This window comes from Plecotus auritus (genome assembly GCF_963455305.1).
Source record: "Plecotus auritus genome assembly, chromosome: 7".
Lineage (NCBI taxonomy): Eukaryota > Metazoa > Chordata > Mammalia > Chiroptera > Vespertilionidae > Plecotus > Plecotus auritus.
Genome location: NC_137774.1, coordinates 47,010,866 through 47,026,459, shown reverse-complemented (window position 1 = coordinate 47,026,459; position 15,594 = coordinate 47,010,866). Strand labels below are relative to the sequence as shown.

The following is a 15,594-nucleotide window of genomic DNA, read 5'->3' as shown; positions in this document are numbered from 1 at the left end:
ACCCAGGGAGCTGGCATTGAAATGGCTTCTTCAGTCAACCGTTCATCCACACAAACGTTTGAGAGAAGTGATTTGATAGGAAACCACCCATGCCTTAGGACCTTGGTCCCCACAGAAAATCCCATTTTCTTCCATATAGAGAATCACATCCTAAAACCCCACAGGTCTGCCTCTGAAAGCAAACACAGAAACGTGGCATTTTAAGTGCTAAACCCTCGGCTGCTCAGAAAACGCTTTCTAAATGGAATGATGTGACATGTTCACCAAGAACCCACGTCCCCACCTAAATTCATTTTGTGGGAGGAGGCAGCATTGTTCTCAGGGGCCAGTCCTTTCCCACTTGCAACTAACAGCTTTGTGATCAGCAGCCCTTTTTCATCTGAGATGCACAGTGTCTCTCGCCCGCCCGAAATCTGTCCAGATTTGGAAGTGGAAAGGGAGAGTGAAGGCAGGCGGCCCTCATCTTACCCCTGTGGGCACCAGCTCTCCAGCCCTGGGAAGATCTAACGCAGGCTTCTTTGGGGGTCATTCTCTGTTCCTTTTATGTTGGGCCTTATCTGGCCTTGGGTTCACACAGCCTGGGCCTGGGCCCTGACTTAGGGCTGGGAAGAAGCTGGCAGAACATTCCCCAGCAGGGCTTGGGCAGGCCCAGCCAGTCCCGCCTAAACTACAGTGGACAAAGGCGCCCTTGTCTGCAGGCCGGGGGGTGGGAGGCATCTGGTCAGTGACACAGGCTTGGCCATTGTATGTTGTGACCTCAGCCAACTTTTTTTAGCTGAGAAAGGGGAAAAAGAGAGAGTGTTAAAAAAAAAAAAAAAAAAAAAAAAAAGGGAAAGAAAGAACTCCCCAAGAAGCTGCATCTGGAAAGTCCGGCGGCGATGACTTCCCACAAGGGCTGGAGCGGATTTGGAAGGAACTGTGCAATGTAGTGGGTTCTTTGTGAAAGAGTGGCCCTGAGAGAAGCCACAGGAACATCCTCCGGGTGCCCGGAGCCCTGACCCGGGCGCCGCTCGCTTCAGCCTCATTTCCCGCAGAGGGTGCCATGCGGAGGCAGCTGGCGGGGGCTTGGCCCTGAGTCTGGGGACTCCAGACAGGACCCCAGTCTCTCCTCCGAGTTAGCAGCCCCCAAGGAGATGAGCTGTCCTCTGATGGTAAGGCCTGACCCTGCTCGCCTGCCGATGTGTGGGCTCAGCTTGCTTTTCTTCTGCCTGTTTCCAAAATGACTTTGACGCTTTAAAGAGGCAGCTCTGAGAACCTTGAGCTGTGGGCTCCAACTGTTAAACTCAGAGGGCCTGGGGGCCCTGAGTGCTGGGGGCACCTTTCACGGGCCCCAGGCACGAGCAGGGAGGAAAGCATGCTGGGCCGTTGTGAGAGAAGTCAGGAGAAGACGAGGGGAGGAGGACAGAGATTGAAAGGGATGTTTGTGGTGGGAAAGGGAGTCTCGGCTCCCCTGGTTCCCTCAGCAGCAGAGTGGCTGCTTGGATTTCTCTTGCGGGGATTTCAGTCCACCTGTCACCACCCCATTTAACTTTCCCACATCTGAAGCTTGGTTTATAGCCATCTACCCACCTGCCTTCTACCCCATGGCCCAGTTCTAGCCGGGACACCATAGGGTGAAAGCCCATCAGGGGACATAGCTTTCCAGAAGGTAGTTGAGTATCTGCCCAGGAGACCCAGGTCTCCATGGTGGTTCCAGGCTGGGCTGGATGCTTCTGTCCAGTTGGGTGGTGGTGGCAGTGGCCATAATGGAAATAATGGACGCTGTCCTGAGACTCGGGGAGACCTTTCTGCTCCTGGAAGGTAGCCACCCCCCTTGTTTGGGCCCTCTCATCAGCCTAGACCTTTGTGAGAACCGTCCTGAGGCTCTGGCAGCTGGGCAGGTCCAGTTTCTGTGGAAAGGCTCGTCCGTGTCCACACCTGCCTCCGGAACACTCTCTTCCCCACTTGGCTTCTGATGGGGCCCAAACCGGTGCCAGAGAAGGAACGGTGCTCATCATCCAGGTGCAGCCCCGACGGGCCAGTTCACCTCCTAGAAAGTTCACAGCAGGGCTGCTCAATGGTCAGGGCGCACCTAAGTCGTCCCCAGGGAAGGGCCTGGGGCCTGCATTTATAATAAGCTCCAAGGCTGCTCACACAGGGACACGCGGCGAGACGGCTGTAAAGGCTCTAGACCGATCAGCCAGGTTCCGACAGTTAAGCTTCCCAGGACCTGGGGGGCTTATGGGGTTTATGGGAAGAGAGATTCACAGAGAAGATGAACACTAGGGACATTCAGGGAGCAGGGAAGGGCCCGGGCAAGGCTCTTGGCAGAGTGGGTAAGGCAGACACAGAGGTGTGTGGGTTTGGGTGTGGGCGGTCGGCGGTGTGCCCATGTGTAAGAGAACTGCGATCAGGGTGCAGGGCAAGTGGTGGAACAGAAGGGCTAACTGCCAGCAGGCCCAGAGCAGTCCACTGGCGCCTGCCTTTGCCTCGGGGTGAATTCCAGCTCTAGATGCAGGGGAGCCCAGGATGCCAGGCAGAAAGCGGGTGGCTGGCACACGGAGCTCAGCTGAGTGTGGCTCTGGGGGTGATGGGGTGGGGGCAGGTGACGTGGGCCCATGGGGTCAGAGGACTCACCACACTCACCACGGCTAGCAGTGGAAGCCTGACACTCGGGCGGGGAGTCAGGTCCCAGGCGTTCGGGCCTGGGCAGTGCTACAGGGACAGGCTGATGCCTCTGAATCCCGTGTCTACCCTTGAATGTGACTTTGCCTGGAGACCATCTGGTCCAACTTCTGTATTTTCAAGATGAGGAAATTGAGGCCAACCCGCAGAAATGAAGTGGGTTGCTCAAGATCTGACAGCAAGACAGCACAGCCCAGCCCTCGCAGTCGCGTGCGGTCACAGAGCGGGGGTCCCGAGCTTGGGAGCAAGGCCTCTTGCTCACCACCCATGGCAGAGGCCCAAACGTGCGGCAGAGGCCCAAACGTGTGGCTGAGTTGGGTTGGAAGGGAGGGTACTGACCTGCGGAAACTTCCAGCATCAGCCTCGGTCTCCCTCTGGTGTGTGTGGCTCACAGGGGCCGGGTCTGCAATCAGAAGTCTTGACTGGCATCACCTGGTGCACAGGCGTGTGCACTGCAGAGGGTGGGAATGGTGTCTGGCTGAGAAGACATGCACCCTGGTTTTCCTTTGGTGCCCTCCGTCCGCCCCGGGGCGACCACAGAGCTGGGCAGCAGGATTGCAGCCCCATCAGCCACCCCTGAGCCCTAATGAGCTCAGCGCCTTTCTACAGGGCACTGGCCCCAGGGGAAGCCTGCCTTTACCCGCAGGGCCTCTGTGGGCGGCAGCTGCTCACTGGCCCTTGAAGTTCCTGGCAGGCCGCTCTGCTGCGGGTACCGCCTATGACAGCTGAGCTAGCAACTTTCAGCTCCCTCTTCACTTTCCTTCTTCAGTCTGTTTTGCATGAAACGGGATATTTGATAAATTCGGTTACGGGGTTTTCTTCAGAGGCGTAGCAAGTTTACAAAATGCCAGAAACATGGCATAGGGCATTATGGGGTTTTGCATCTTAATATTAAAGGAAGGCTGGGAAGGGCTTCACTAGTAGTTCTTTTTCTCCTCTCCCCTCCTCACCACCCCCCCCCCCCAACTAAGTGTTAGCAACTGTTCCCAGGCTTTCTGTCTGCAAAGAATTTGGCCCAGGAATCACCTGGAGGGGCCCTCATGCTACGAGGAGCTTCCTAGGGAGGGGACCTGTTGTTGGTGACTGATGGTGACCGAACCTCAAAATGTCCTTCAAAGGCATCCTCTGGGGACATAAACGGGTAGAGAGGGTCTGGGAGGCATTGGAGATTCCTTGGGGCAACTGAAAGCACCGAACTCCAGCCCCGCTCCTTCCTGTGACAGAGGGGACGTTTCAGCCCCAGAGGCCAGAGCAGCGGCTGGCGGCAAAGCAGCTCTGAGCTGTACCGCCCGCGGTCAGTGTCTCTGCTGGGGCATGCGTTCAGTGCTTTCTGTTCTTGTTCAGTCTTCACTGGCATCTCAGACAATGTTTCTTCCCTCCAGCTGAGTCAGATTTGGTTGACTACATAAAACTATCTCCAGCCCCCAAGAGTTTGGGGGAAACATGTCACAAAAAACACAGTCATGTGTTACGGACATTTATGTTCCTGTCAGGAGGTCTTGGTCACCTCTTTTGTGTATGTGGCTGCTGCTTTTGTACGCTTACGCTTGTCATTGAAATGTCTTGACACTTCCCCTGAGGTGGCTTTGGTCTCTGTGATGAAAGACGGTCCTCAGGTGGTGGAATCCCAGAGGTCAGGTGTCCCCGGTTTTACAGATGAGGAAATGGCCAGAGAGGCACGGGCCTTAAATCACAACGTGTAGTCGGGGACACGATCTCTGGCCCCCGGCCTGTGTGCTTCCACGATGTTTCTGCGGCCCGAGGGGCAGGTAGGCTCCGAGGGGCCATGCGATGTGTATCTGCCAGGAAGGGGTGGGAGGAGAGGGACCAGCCTTCCCGGGCAGCCGTCAGGAAGTTGAATGATTGGACAGAAGGTCTGTTAATCACGGGTGCGGGCAAAGTCACTCGGAAGTGGGAACAGGCTGAAGGGACCGCCTTGCCCTTCAAGCTGCAAAACTTCAGGATCATTCGGGCCTTAGAAATGCAGCAAAATGTAGGGCCTTTCTCTGGGGTTCCCCAAGCCCTCCACAGGCCAAGGTGAGGAAGCAGCCGCAGCTTCCCAGGTGACCCCTGGAGCTGTTTGTATTTCACGAGCACCTGTGGGAACCCCCTTCCACTGAGTGGCCTTCAACAGCCATGAGGCCTTCGGGCACCTGCTCCAAACCCCCATAATCGGCAGGAGTGACCGTGATATTTGGTGGCACAATCCTGCTGATTGGCCAAAGCTGAGGCTCTGAAGTGGGTGTCTCTCAGATCCGTCATGCTCTTTGGTCCCACCGGGCAGATGCCATCAGCTAAAGCCCCAGCCAGTTCAGTCTGAGAAGTTTGCTGACTGCCAGAGGTGTTCATTTCTACACCATCTCCTTTGGAACCCTGTTAATCGGCCCTTCTCTCTTGTATCTGTATGGCAGGTGCAATAATAATAAAACTTATTTCCTCCAGTGTCGGAGAAGTAAGCGCTCATGCAGGAGTGTGTGTAAAGCCGGCGTGGAAGCCACTTCCTACAGGATCGGTTCCTTCCCACCCTCTGCTGTGTGTCCCTCACACACGTCAGGTCGTGGATTGGCTTCTGCACCAAGAGCAGCCGCCCAACGCTTCCTTGCAATTCCCAGAGTCGTTCGCAAAACTCTTCCTCAGTCCTTGCGCCTCTGCAGACCTCGTCTTGCAGCTTAGCGGGTTGTCCTGGGAGGGCTGACTTCCTGTGACCTTGCATGGACTTCACTGTAATTGTGTTCATCAAAATTCCTGGGTAACCAGATCACTCCATTCCTCTTTAGGGTCAGAAAATAGAGTTTATTGTTCTGTGTCCTCTCCCTTCCCAGTCCTGACAACAGGCCCAACTCAGATCCGAGTTGATTGGCTTGCAGATGGGTAGGCAGGGTGGCTGGGGCCTCCCTGAGACTCCCGCGAGCTCGACATGTCTGCAGGCTCAAAGAAGTTCAGCCTTAGGCCGTGGCTGGCAGCACTGTGGGTGCTGGGAGGAAATTCCCATGGCACTGATGCCCACCTCTTGTCATGGGTGCCAGTGACATCACAGCTTAAGGCTTCCTGTATTCCATGTTGGATATCCATTCTGTCAGACCCCCAGAGCTGGGGTTTGTTCACAGTGGGGCACGCACGTTGCTGGGACGGCCATTCTCTGTCTAGTTGTTTGGTGAGATAGCCTTTAAACCTGTTTAAAGGCCAGTTTCTACCACAATCCCAGCTTCCATCCATCCACCCACCCATCCATCCACCCACCCATCCATCCAATATTCTGGGTGCTATGTGGAGACTAAAACTAGGAATAAGATCGACATGGCCCTGCCTTCTTGAATTTACAGTCTGTTTCTCTGTTGTGTGGCTACTTCTCCTCCCTCTGGCCAGGTCTCCAAATCTCTCACCCTTAGAAGAACATGAAGATGCTGCCAGCATCCATCCTCTCCCCACCAGCCTGTAACACCATGTGCAGGGATATGCTTCCCAGGAGGCACTGTGCCATTGCCATGGTGCCCTACCTCCTCCCCAGCTATTTGCTGTGAGTCGTTCTCTCTGAATGGAAAGGCTCCAGAGCTGGAGACAACAGGACTTTCACCTCTGGGGCAGGGGAGAGGCACCCCGAGGCAGCGCATCGCTATGGGAGGTGCGGCCCTGCTTCATGCTTTGTGTCTTAACCTGTAGCCAGAGGAGATGGCCTTTCCTTGGGTAGCAGTTCCCAGCTTTGTGTAGGCGTCGCTCCACCCTAAATAGGTGTCCAGCAGGAAGGTATGGAGTGGGCCTGACTCTCCTTGGTCTTCGTGGTGGCTCCCTTGCAGCCCCTGTCATTAACTGGGTGACTTCCTGTGAGTGATGGTGAAGCCTACTCCTGGCGCTGGGTCTGGGACTCCTAGGGTCACTAGTAACCAACTGGCTCCCAGGGGCTGAGGCCTTCCAGGCCCACCCAGCCTTCTCTGGCCAGTTCTGGGTGTCCAGCTGGCCGTGTGGTTGTGGAAGGGAGAACTTGCTAGCGAGTCCTTTATGGAGCAGCCTTCAAGCGCTGCCAATCACGGCACTGGGCTCATTAGCAGTCATTGCCATGGCAACGGGTCTGCCAGAAAGTGGCATGTTAGGCAGACAACTTCAGACATGTTATATATAGATCTGGGAGTGGGGGTGTGGAGCCCAGTGGGTACGCCTTTCTTTAGAGCTTCTATTGCTTCTGGATTTGGGGTGTGAGAAGACGTGGAATAGGGGACCTTAAAACGGTCTGATCTGGCTGCTAAATCAAGTGTCTGACGACCACCCGTTAACATTGCCAGGTAGCATTTGCTCACACTGCAGAAGGTAAGCATCCGGTGCTCCCGGAAACCTCCTGAGGGGCAGGCGTCCCGGGTTGAACTTGCAGAGGCTGTGAGGAGCTAAGTGTGGGGGCTACACAGACTGGAGGCACAGGGGCAAGATTGAATCTCTCTGAAAATAACCTATTTGAAAGGTTTGGACTAGGAGATAGGACTCTTTTCATGCATAAGTAGCCATGTAGCCAAACACTGTCTTTTCATAAAGTGTGCTTATTAAAATGTTATGCTCCCAGTTTCCATTTCAGAAGCAATGCTTTCTCTTAGTTGTGCCTCTAAAACTGCAAACCAGTCTTTTCCGAGTTCAGTGAGCATAGGCTCACCTAGGATGCATGTTCAAAGGTGGCTTTCTGGGCTCCAGGTTTTGGTGGTTTGATCAGGGCTCTGGAATCTGCACTTTAACCCACATCCCAGGGGAATGACGGTTGGTCCAAGGACCACACTTTGAGAAACACTGCTGTAGGGGGATTTCTTTTCATATCTGGGTGACTTCTCTTTGCTTACAGGCTCATCTTCCCTCCCCCGCAGGGGGCGTCAGTAGCCATCATTAAAAGGACAGTTTCTTCCGCTGTGTTGACTTCAATAATAAGACAGGGAAGCCAGCCTACAGCCAGGGAACGTGACTGCTCAGATGTGGGTGGTGATATTTCTGCACGTCTCCTGGGAAGGCATGTGCACACTCGGAGGTGCGACCGGCAGGAGCATCAGGGCCGAGTTGTCATCCTCCTTGGGTGGGAGCTGGATGTCAGGTGGTCAGGTGAAGAAATGGGATTGATTTGGGGGAGATGGACTGGGAGTAGCCTGGATTTAGGGAGCTGGATGGCAGTACCTAGAACAAAGCTACTATTTAAAGTTTGGTTTTATCATTTAATTAGCTACACAACATGGGGAAAGTTATTAAATTCTCTGAATCCTAGATTTCTCATTTTAAAATGGAAAAAATGGCATGTATGTGCCAGGCTTACTGTAAAGACTAGAGGCCTGGTGCACAAATTCATGCACAGATGGGGTCCCTAGACCTGGCTGGTGATCAGGGCCAATCGGGGCTGGGCCAATTGGGGCCTGCCAGCCTGGGGGAGGAATAGGGTGAGGGACTGTGGGAGATTGGCTGGCCGCAGGAAGTTGGCTGTGGGAGTGCACTGACCACCAGGGGGGTAGCTCCTGTGTTGAGTGTCCCCTGGTGGTCAGTGCTTGCAATAGCGACTGGTTGAGCAGTCATTCTGGTCATTCCAGTCATTCGGTCATAACGGTCGCTTGAGCTTTTATATACATATAGATTAGAGCTAAGTGTCCCAGTCCTTGGCGCACTTAGAGACATATGGCAAGTAATCAAAGCCATTACCAATGGCAGAAATGGGGTCTGAATGCAGGCCTTTCTTTAATATATACAGTGTGTTTTATATATGTTTTTATTGATTTTAGAGAGCGAGAAAGGGAGAGGGAGAGAGAGATAGAAACATCAATAGCCTGCCTCCTACACGCCCTCTACTGGGGATCGACCCAGGCTCAACCAGAAATCAAACCGGCAACCTCTTGGTGCATGGGGTGAGGCCAACCAACCCAGCCACACCGGCCGGGCCAGACATTTCTTGAATACCTATTAGACTAGGGTTCTGAAGTGGTCTCGAAACCTCCCGATAAAATAGGGTGTGTGTGTGTGTGTACACCTGCATCCATTTTGGGGGCAGAAGATTCTGTTTAATTCAGATTTTCAGAGGATGGGTTTCCATATGTAGCTGTGCAGGCTGTTCACTGAACAAGGGGACCCAGGTGAGGGGCCTAGGGAGGCTGAGACCCAGCCTTGCCACTGGGGACGGCCCATCGGGGGAAGAGGCGGCATTTTCTGACTCCCACAGAGCCATCCTGGGAATCGGGCTCAGAATCCCTGGGCTGAGCAAAGCATCCTCATCTCTGCCCACTCCACTCCCTCTGTCCCTGCTCTTTGTGGGTAGGACCCGTGCTACCCCTGCTTTCCGTGCCTGTTCCCATGGGAAAGAGCTGACAGAATGGAAGAGGGGAAGCCAGAGGACTAAGGAAGGGAAGGGAAGGATTTAACTTGGAAGGAAACTAATTAGAAGAGTAAGTTTGGCAGAGACCTTAATTATGGGGTAGTTGCTCCACTCTATCCTCTCAGTGGCTCTGGGGCGGCCCTCCCAGGAGCCTGCGCCTCCACCGCCACAAGGCGGGAGGGAAGGCTGGAGGTTTGGCCTCTTAAACGAGAGCCTGCAGATTGGGAGGCCGACGCCTGCCTCATCTTCCTCTTTCTAAAATCATTTTTATTGTGGTGAAATACACTTCACATAAACTGCATCATCAGTGACGTTTAGTACAGTCACATTTTTGTGCAACCACTGCCACCGTCTTGTTCCAAAACGTTTCCATCAAACAAAAGGGGAAACCCTGTCCCCCTCGACACCCCTGCAGCCCCTGGCCACCCTGATCTGCTTTCATCTATGGGTTTTCTTGTTCTGGACGTTTGATATGAATGAATCATTCCAGCACATGGCCTTCTGTGTCTAGCTTCTTTCCCATGCATGATTTCAGGGCTCATCCATGTTGTAGCGTGCATCAGTACTTCATTCCTCTTAACGGCTGAGTGCTGTTGTTGTTTGTATGGATACATCATCACAGTGCGTTTACCCGTTCATCGGTCAGTGGCCACTTGCCGTGTTCCCCCCTTTGGTTACTGCGGATAACGTGGAACAGGGTGTACAGGTGTCCGGGCGCTGCTTCACTTCTTGGGTGTGTGCCCGTTGTCTCCACATCTGTCGGCTCCTGGCTGTTGCAGTCCAGCCAACAGGATAACTTCCCTCTTGGAGAGGGACAGGCAGCTGGCTGGCAGCCTTGGGGGATGGAGGCGGAGCACTGTCAGCGGGCGGGCAGAGCGGGGACCCATGGCCGTTCCGGAGGGGGCTGTGGAGACCACCTTTCCCACGTTGGCCAAGTTGGGAAATTGGCCCGGGTGCCCTCCTCCCCCCATTCAGCACCCCTGGCCCTTCCTGGCTCAGTTTCGGGGGTGCCTCCCTGGCAGGCCCTTTCCATAGTGTGCAAGGTGGTGTGGGTCCCACATTTCCCAGATGGGGAGGCCTCAGGGCAGTCTGGCACCCCCCTGGCCATCAGTGTCCTCAAATGTCAACCAGAGCTTCTGACACCACAGACTTATTTCTGTGAATAAGAGGAAAGCACATGCTCTTGTGGATTTGGGCTAGGGGTGGTTCTCAGGTTGATCACAGGCTCAAAGGCTTGGTCCACTCACTCCAGCAGCCCAGCTAAGGAGAGTCCTCCTCGCTGCCCGCCCTTCCCCCAACCCAGCAGCAGTGCCTTCACGTGGTGGCCTCCCCAGCGGCCTGTGTTAAGCGGTCGTCTTGGAAACAGAAACCTGGGAGAAGTGACTGCTACTGGTGGCATGTTCGACACAGTGACGGTGAGGGTGGGGCAAACTTCACGCCACAGGAGGCAGAGGTCTCACTCGCATCCAGACGGCCCCCCTTCCCCTGGAGATCCCCATTTCCTGAGTATTCTTGGTGACAGGCACTTTCCCAGGCACGAAGTTTCTTACTGTCGGTCTCCACAGTGTGTTCCACAGCTGGGCTAAATCATCCTCCGTCTCACAGATGCTGAAGTAGGGCAGCCGGTGTGTCATTCCCCTGGATCCCGGGCTACTCAGTGGCTAAGTCCGACTGAGCCTGAGGCTGGAGGGCGGGTTCACTCCACTCCTGGGTCCCTCTCTCCTCTGCAGCCTCGTTCTGCCTGTGTCAGTCTCTGCCCTTGCTTAATACTCTTTCACAATTTCCCACTTCCTCCCAGGTTACCCGACAAGCCCCAGTCCGGTCTTCCCTTAGATGCTGTGCCTCAGGCAGAAGCAACCTATTCTAGACCATTTCTTTCTTCAGTCAAGCCCCCTGACCTCCCTGTTTCTGTTTACTCCCAACCCTACAGAGCCAACATGTGTGTCTCCTGTAATGTGGGTATTTCACACACACATACACATACACATACACACACACACTCACACTCACACTGTACTCATCCTCAGGCTATTTATCTTGCATATATTTTACCATCTTCCAACCTGGAGAGGCCATAGCAGTGTCTGGAGGCCCAGATAAGTGTGCCCAGGTGTGTGCTGGGCTCAGCAGACATGCTGTGCTGGTAAGGAGGCTGCCCTGCCTGGCGGCGGTCCACCCCTCTGGCACCGGGCGGTCTGGAAGCCCACCTTCTGTGCGGAATCGCAGAGGCGCTGCAGGTCAACACGTGTGGGAGACAGAAGCGTTCAGGGCACAAGGGAAGGCTTTTAATTAAATTGTGAAAGTTCATAATGAAACATACAGGGAGGACCACGGGGAGCCGTGCTCACTCGCAGCCCCTGGAGCAGCTGGGATTGATCAGATCCCTGATCCCCACTGGGGACGTGCAGGGCTCCCCAGGAAATGGAAGTGCGGGCTCTGCAGTCTGCAGAAAGCTCTGCAGTTTGGGAGCAGTGTCTGTAGTGCTCACTTTCCAGCTATTAAGCCGTGGTCATCAGTGATCCAAAACTGCCTCATAGGCATGGCTGGGGGATGCCGGTGACATTTAGGAGCCGGTTAGTTTTAATATTTCTGAACAGGGTCCAGCTTCGCTGAGAAAATCATGCTTCCTGTCCTGCTGTCCTCTGCAAGGCACAGAAATTATGTGAGCTAATTTGGGCCCTTTTCTTATGTTTAAATGTTCTTTAGCTAACAACTTTTATGTATTTATTTATTTCGTTGTTGTTAATCCTCACCTGAGGATATTTTCTCCATTGCTTTTCAGAGAGAGTGGAAGGGAGGAAGGGAGAAAGAGAGGAAGAGAGAGAGAAAGAGAGAGAGGAACATTGATGTAAGAAAGACTGGTTGCCTCCCACATGTGCCCTGACCAAGGGTGGAGAGCAAACCTGCAACTCAGGTACGTGCCCTTGACCAGGAATTGAACCTGTGACCCTTTGGTGCCTAGGCCGACACTCTAACCACTGAGCACCACTGGCCAGAGCTAATAACTTTTATTTTTGCATTTATTGTAGAAAATCTAGATGGAAGAGTTAAGTAAAAAGAAGGGGAGACAAGCTGCCCATAATCCCACCAGGAAGCACCTGCTTTAGCACCTGTGTCTCTACTAGTTTCTCTCTGTTCTCTCTACTTCTCTCTGATTATTTTAGGAAAAGCTCCGTGCGCGTGGTTACAAGAATTAAGCTGCAGATAAGTGCATGTGGTGAAAGGGCATCCTGGGTTGTCTCAGACTCCAGTTCTCTTTGCAGGGGGATTTGGGCACTTGGAGAAAAACCCACCTCGCTCTTCGATTCATGACATTGTTGTAGGAGGTTTCCCAGCTCGCTCTGCCCAGGCTGGCATTGATGGCTTCTGGCAGCTTCCCCAGCAGGCCCTGGTCTCGTCTGCGGTGTGCTCAGCTGTGCTCCGTGCTCCTTGGGATGTCAGGCTGCAGAGTCCACACAAGAGTGCGGGGAGCGGCACCTCCCACCCCTTGAAAGTGCCTCACCCCCGACGGTGGCTTTCTAGGGGCTAACAGAGGAGAAAGCCCAGCTGTTAACTGAGCGGCACGTCCCTCTGTCCTAGGGGGGAACCTGTCCCTCTGCGGGGGCTTTGAAACAGCAGGCGCTCCTCGCACCTCCCGCTCAAACAACTGCCAAAAGCACACAAGCGTGGCCTGTGACCTCCCTTAGGGAGGCCTGTGGTCCATGCACCCTCAACGTCGAACTGTCCCAGGGTGACTTCATCTGCCCTGACTTCCTGATTGAAAAATGGCTGCAAAAAATGCCAGATGTGTGTGACCTCTCCTTTCCTCCTCAACAGAAGCCTGGGATGGTCCCCCCGCCGCCGGGAGAGGAGAGCCAGAGCGTCGTGCTGCCCCCCGGCTGGCAGAGCTACCTGTCCCCCCAGGGCCGGCGCTACTATGTCAACACGACCACCAATGGTGAGTCCCGCTCAGGGTGGCCTGCGCCAGCCCCGGGCTTCTGTCTCTCCGAGGGCCAGGCCTTCTCCTCCCTCCACCACCTCCTAGTTTTTATTTTCTTCAGAAGTTACCTCAGAGGCAGCTCTCCCCGTAGTGCTGGGGGGCGGAGGTCTGAGCCTGGATGGGGAAGCCTGCCCTTCAAGGCTAGGGTCCTCCTCGGACCCTTACAGCCACTCGGGCGTGTTTGCTGAACCGAATCTCAAATTGGGATGGAGAAAGGTTGTGGTCAGCAGGTAGTTTGAATCAGGTTGAGCGTCGAGCTGTGCATGCTGTCTTAGGGTCCGAATGTACTAAATGATGCAGGAGTTCCCAGACAGGCATCGCAAGATCGAGGTTTCCCTGACTTCCCCACAGCGTCTCCTGCTCTCACCTGGATTATCGCACTGCCTGGGTCTTGGCATGTTCTTTGGGAAATGCTGGGGCTACTTAGGGATGATTTATTCTAGCAGATACCAGGTTCCAATCTCTGAGTTGAGGTAGGACCGCACCTCCATGCCCCCAGCTATTAGGGACTTCCTGGGCCTTTGCAGTGACTCCAGGATCCGGGGATGCTGACTGCAGGGTGAGGGAGGAGTGGCAGGTTACTACAGCCAACTGAGCAGAGTAGTGGTGCAGGCCTGCGGGCTTGGGCATGGCAGAGCAAAACCAGCTAACAGCTCTGCCCTTGGCAAGACTCCCCAGGGAAACTGCCACGGGGGAGCAAAGGTGAGAAACGGAGAGTTAGGTTTGGTAGGAATCATAGACGGGTGTGCCAAGGCAGAACCTGAAACCTATTGGTGGCTCAGTCTTGGCTTCTCTCTTCCCTCCGCTTATGGCCACCTCATCCCATCCCCAGGACCACTCATAGGGCTGCTGATTGAGCTCCACTCGGAGGATCCTGGTGGCAGGAGAGCCACTGTGGTTAGAGGGAGCAGCAGAGAAGGCAGCTGGCGGCCAGTGTGTTCACGTCTCCTGGCAACCGAGCCTTCCGTGGGCTCTGTTCTAGTTGAATAGGTAACCAGGGTTTCTAGGAAAAGGGAAGTAGGACTATTTCTGACCATTCTAATCTTAAGCTTCCTCAAAACAAACATGATCAGCTTTGCAGTTATCAGACTTTGAAGTTTCAGAGGAAAGTGTGTTTTGGGCAGCTCCCCAGAATACAGAAACTGGCCCTATGACCCTGAGGTCATCAGGCTTCGGGATCCATTTGGGGGGAGTGGGGGAGCGGGGAAGGGGCTTCCTAAAATCAGCCTTTGTGTGTGTGTGTTGAATTAGAGAATAGTAGCCCAAGCTGGTTTTACTCAGTGGATAGAGGGTTGGCCTGCAGACTGAAGGGTCCCGCGTTCAATTCCGGTCAAGGGCACATGCCCGGGGTGTGGGCTGGATCCCCAGTAGTGGGCATGCAGGAGGCAGCCAATCAATGATTCTCTCTCATCATTGATGTTTCTATCTCTCTCTCCCTCTTCCTTCCTCTCTGAAATCAATAAAATGAGAGAAAAATATATTCTCAGTAAAAACTTCAGTGAGTGCAAAAGTATTTAAAATAAAAAATTTAAATCCTTGGTCTAGTTCCCTATTTATCACATATTCATATTTTCCCACCTTCTAAACATATGTACAGCTATTCTTTCTAATAGATTGGAAAAACTATCCATGTTGTTTTGTAAATTTCTTTGACAGTGTACCATGGACATCTTTCTCTACTTGTACATTTAGCCTAACCCATTTTCCAAGATAGCTGTGCAGTAGCTAGTGTAGGATATTAGTTTAACTAGCCATTATTTATTAAGGGGATATTTAAGTTCCATTTTACATTAACAAACAGTGTCTGGCAGCTTTTTTCTGAGGCCCAGATTTTAGCATATGCCACCGGGTCAGCACTTCGGTGAGTTCTGGGATATAGTGATGGCAAGAGACTGTAGGCCAGGGTTCAGTAAACTTTTTCTGTAAAGGTAGTGTATCTTTTAGGCCTTGAGGCTCATATATTCTCTCTCACAGCCCCTCAGCTCTACCACTGTCATGCGAAAGCAGCCACAGACAGTACAGAAACCAATGGGTGTGGCTGTGTTCCAATAAAGCCTTATTTGTGGACACTGATATGTGAATTTCAAAAACTGAAATAGTCTTCTTTTTAACCATTTAAAAATATAAAAGCTGGGGTTAGTTTAGGAGTCACAGGCTGTATGACAGCAGGTTGGGCTGGGGTTGGCCGCAGGTCCAGTTGGCTGCCGACTCCACTGTGATCTCTGTCATCTGCAGTAGGAGTGGCCCAACTTCCCCCCTCCCCTTCCTTCTCTCATGTGCTCAGGGTAATCCTATCTCCTTGGTCTTGCATTCTAGACATGGGCCAGTTTGATCCATTCATTGTTTAATTCATTTTTCAGCTGCTTGATTGATCGAATTGTTCACTCAGCAGACGCTTGCTTAGTGGGCCTCAGATCTGTTCCAGGCAGAGTGTTGAATGCTGGGGATCTGATAAGAATCAGTCCCTGCCCTCTAAGTGCTTCTTCTTATAATGGCCACAGAATTTAAATGAATACCTATTTGATCACAATTCTGAGCAGGACCATGAAGGGGAAGCCCGTGGTGTTTTGAGAACAAATTCATATGAGACCCTGGAGGTCAGGGGAGGCTTCCTGGAGGAGGAGGTACC

General features: G+C 53.4%; 1 protein-coding gene across 4 annotated transcripts in view; it reads left to right on the top strand.

Annotated features, from left to right (window-relative positions):
* Positions 1-15,594, top strand: part of GAS7 (growth arrest specific 7) — a 211,203-nt gene that overhangs the window by 116,589 nt on the left and 79,020 nt on the right. For 3 of the 4 annotated variants that reach the window (XM_080681514.1, XM_080681515.1, XM_080681517.1), the window contains exon 2: positions 12,803-12,923. In XM_080681514.1, the coding sequence (XP_080537640.1) occupies positions 12,803-12,923 (121 nt within the window). Of the gene's footprint in view, positions 1-6,852; positions 6,967-12,802; positions 12,924-15,594 lie in introns of those variants that run through there. The other variant, XM_080681516.1, reaches the window with a different exon arrangement.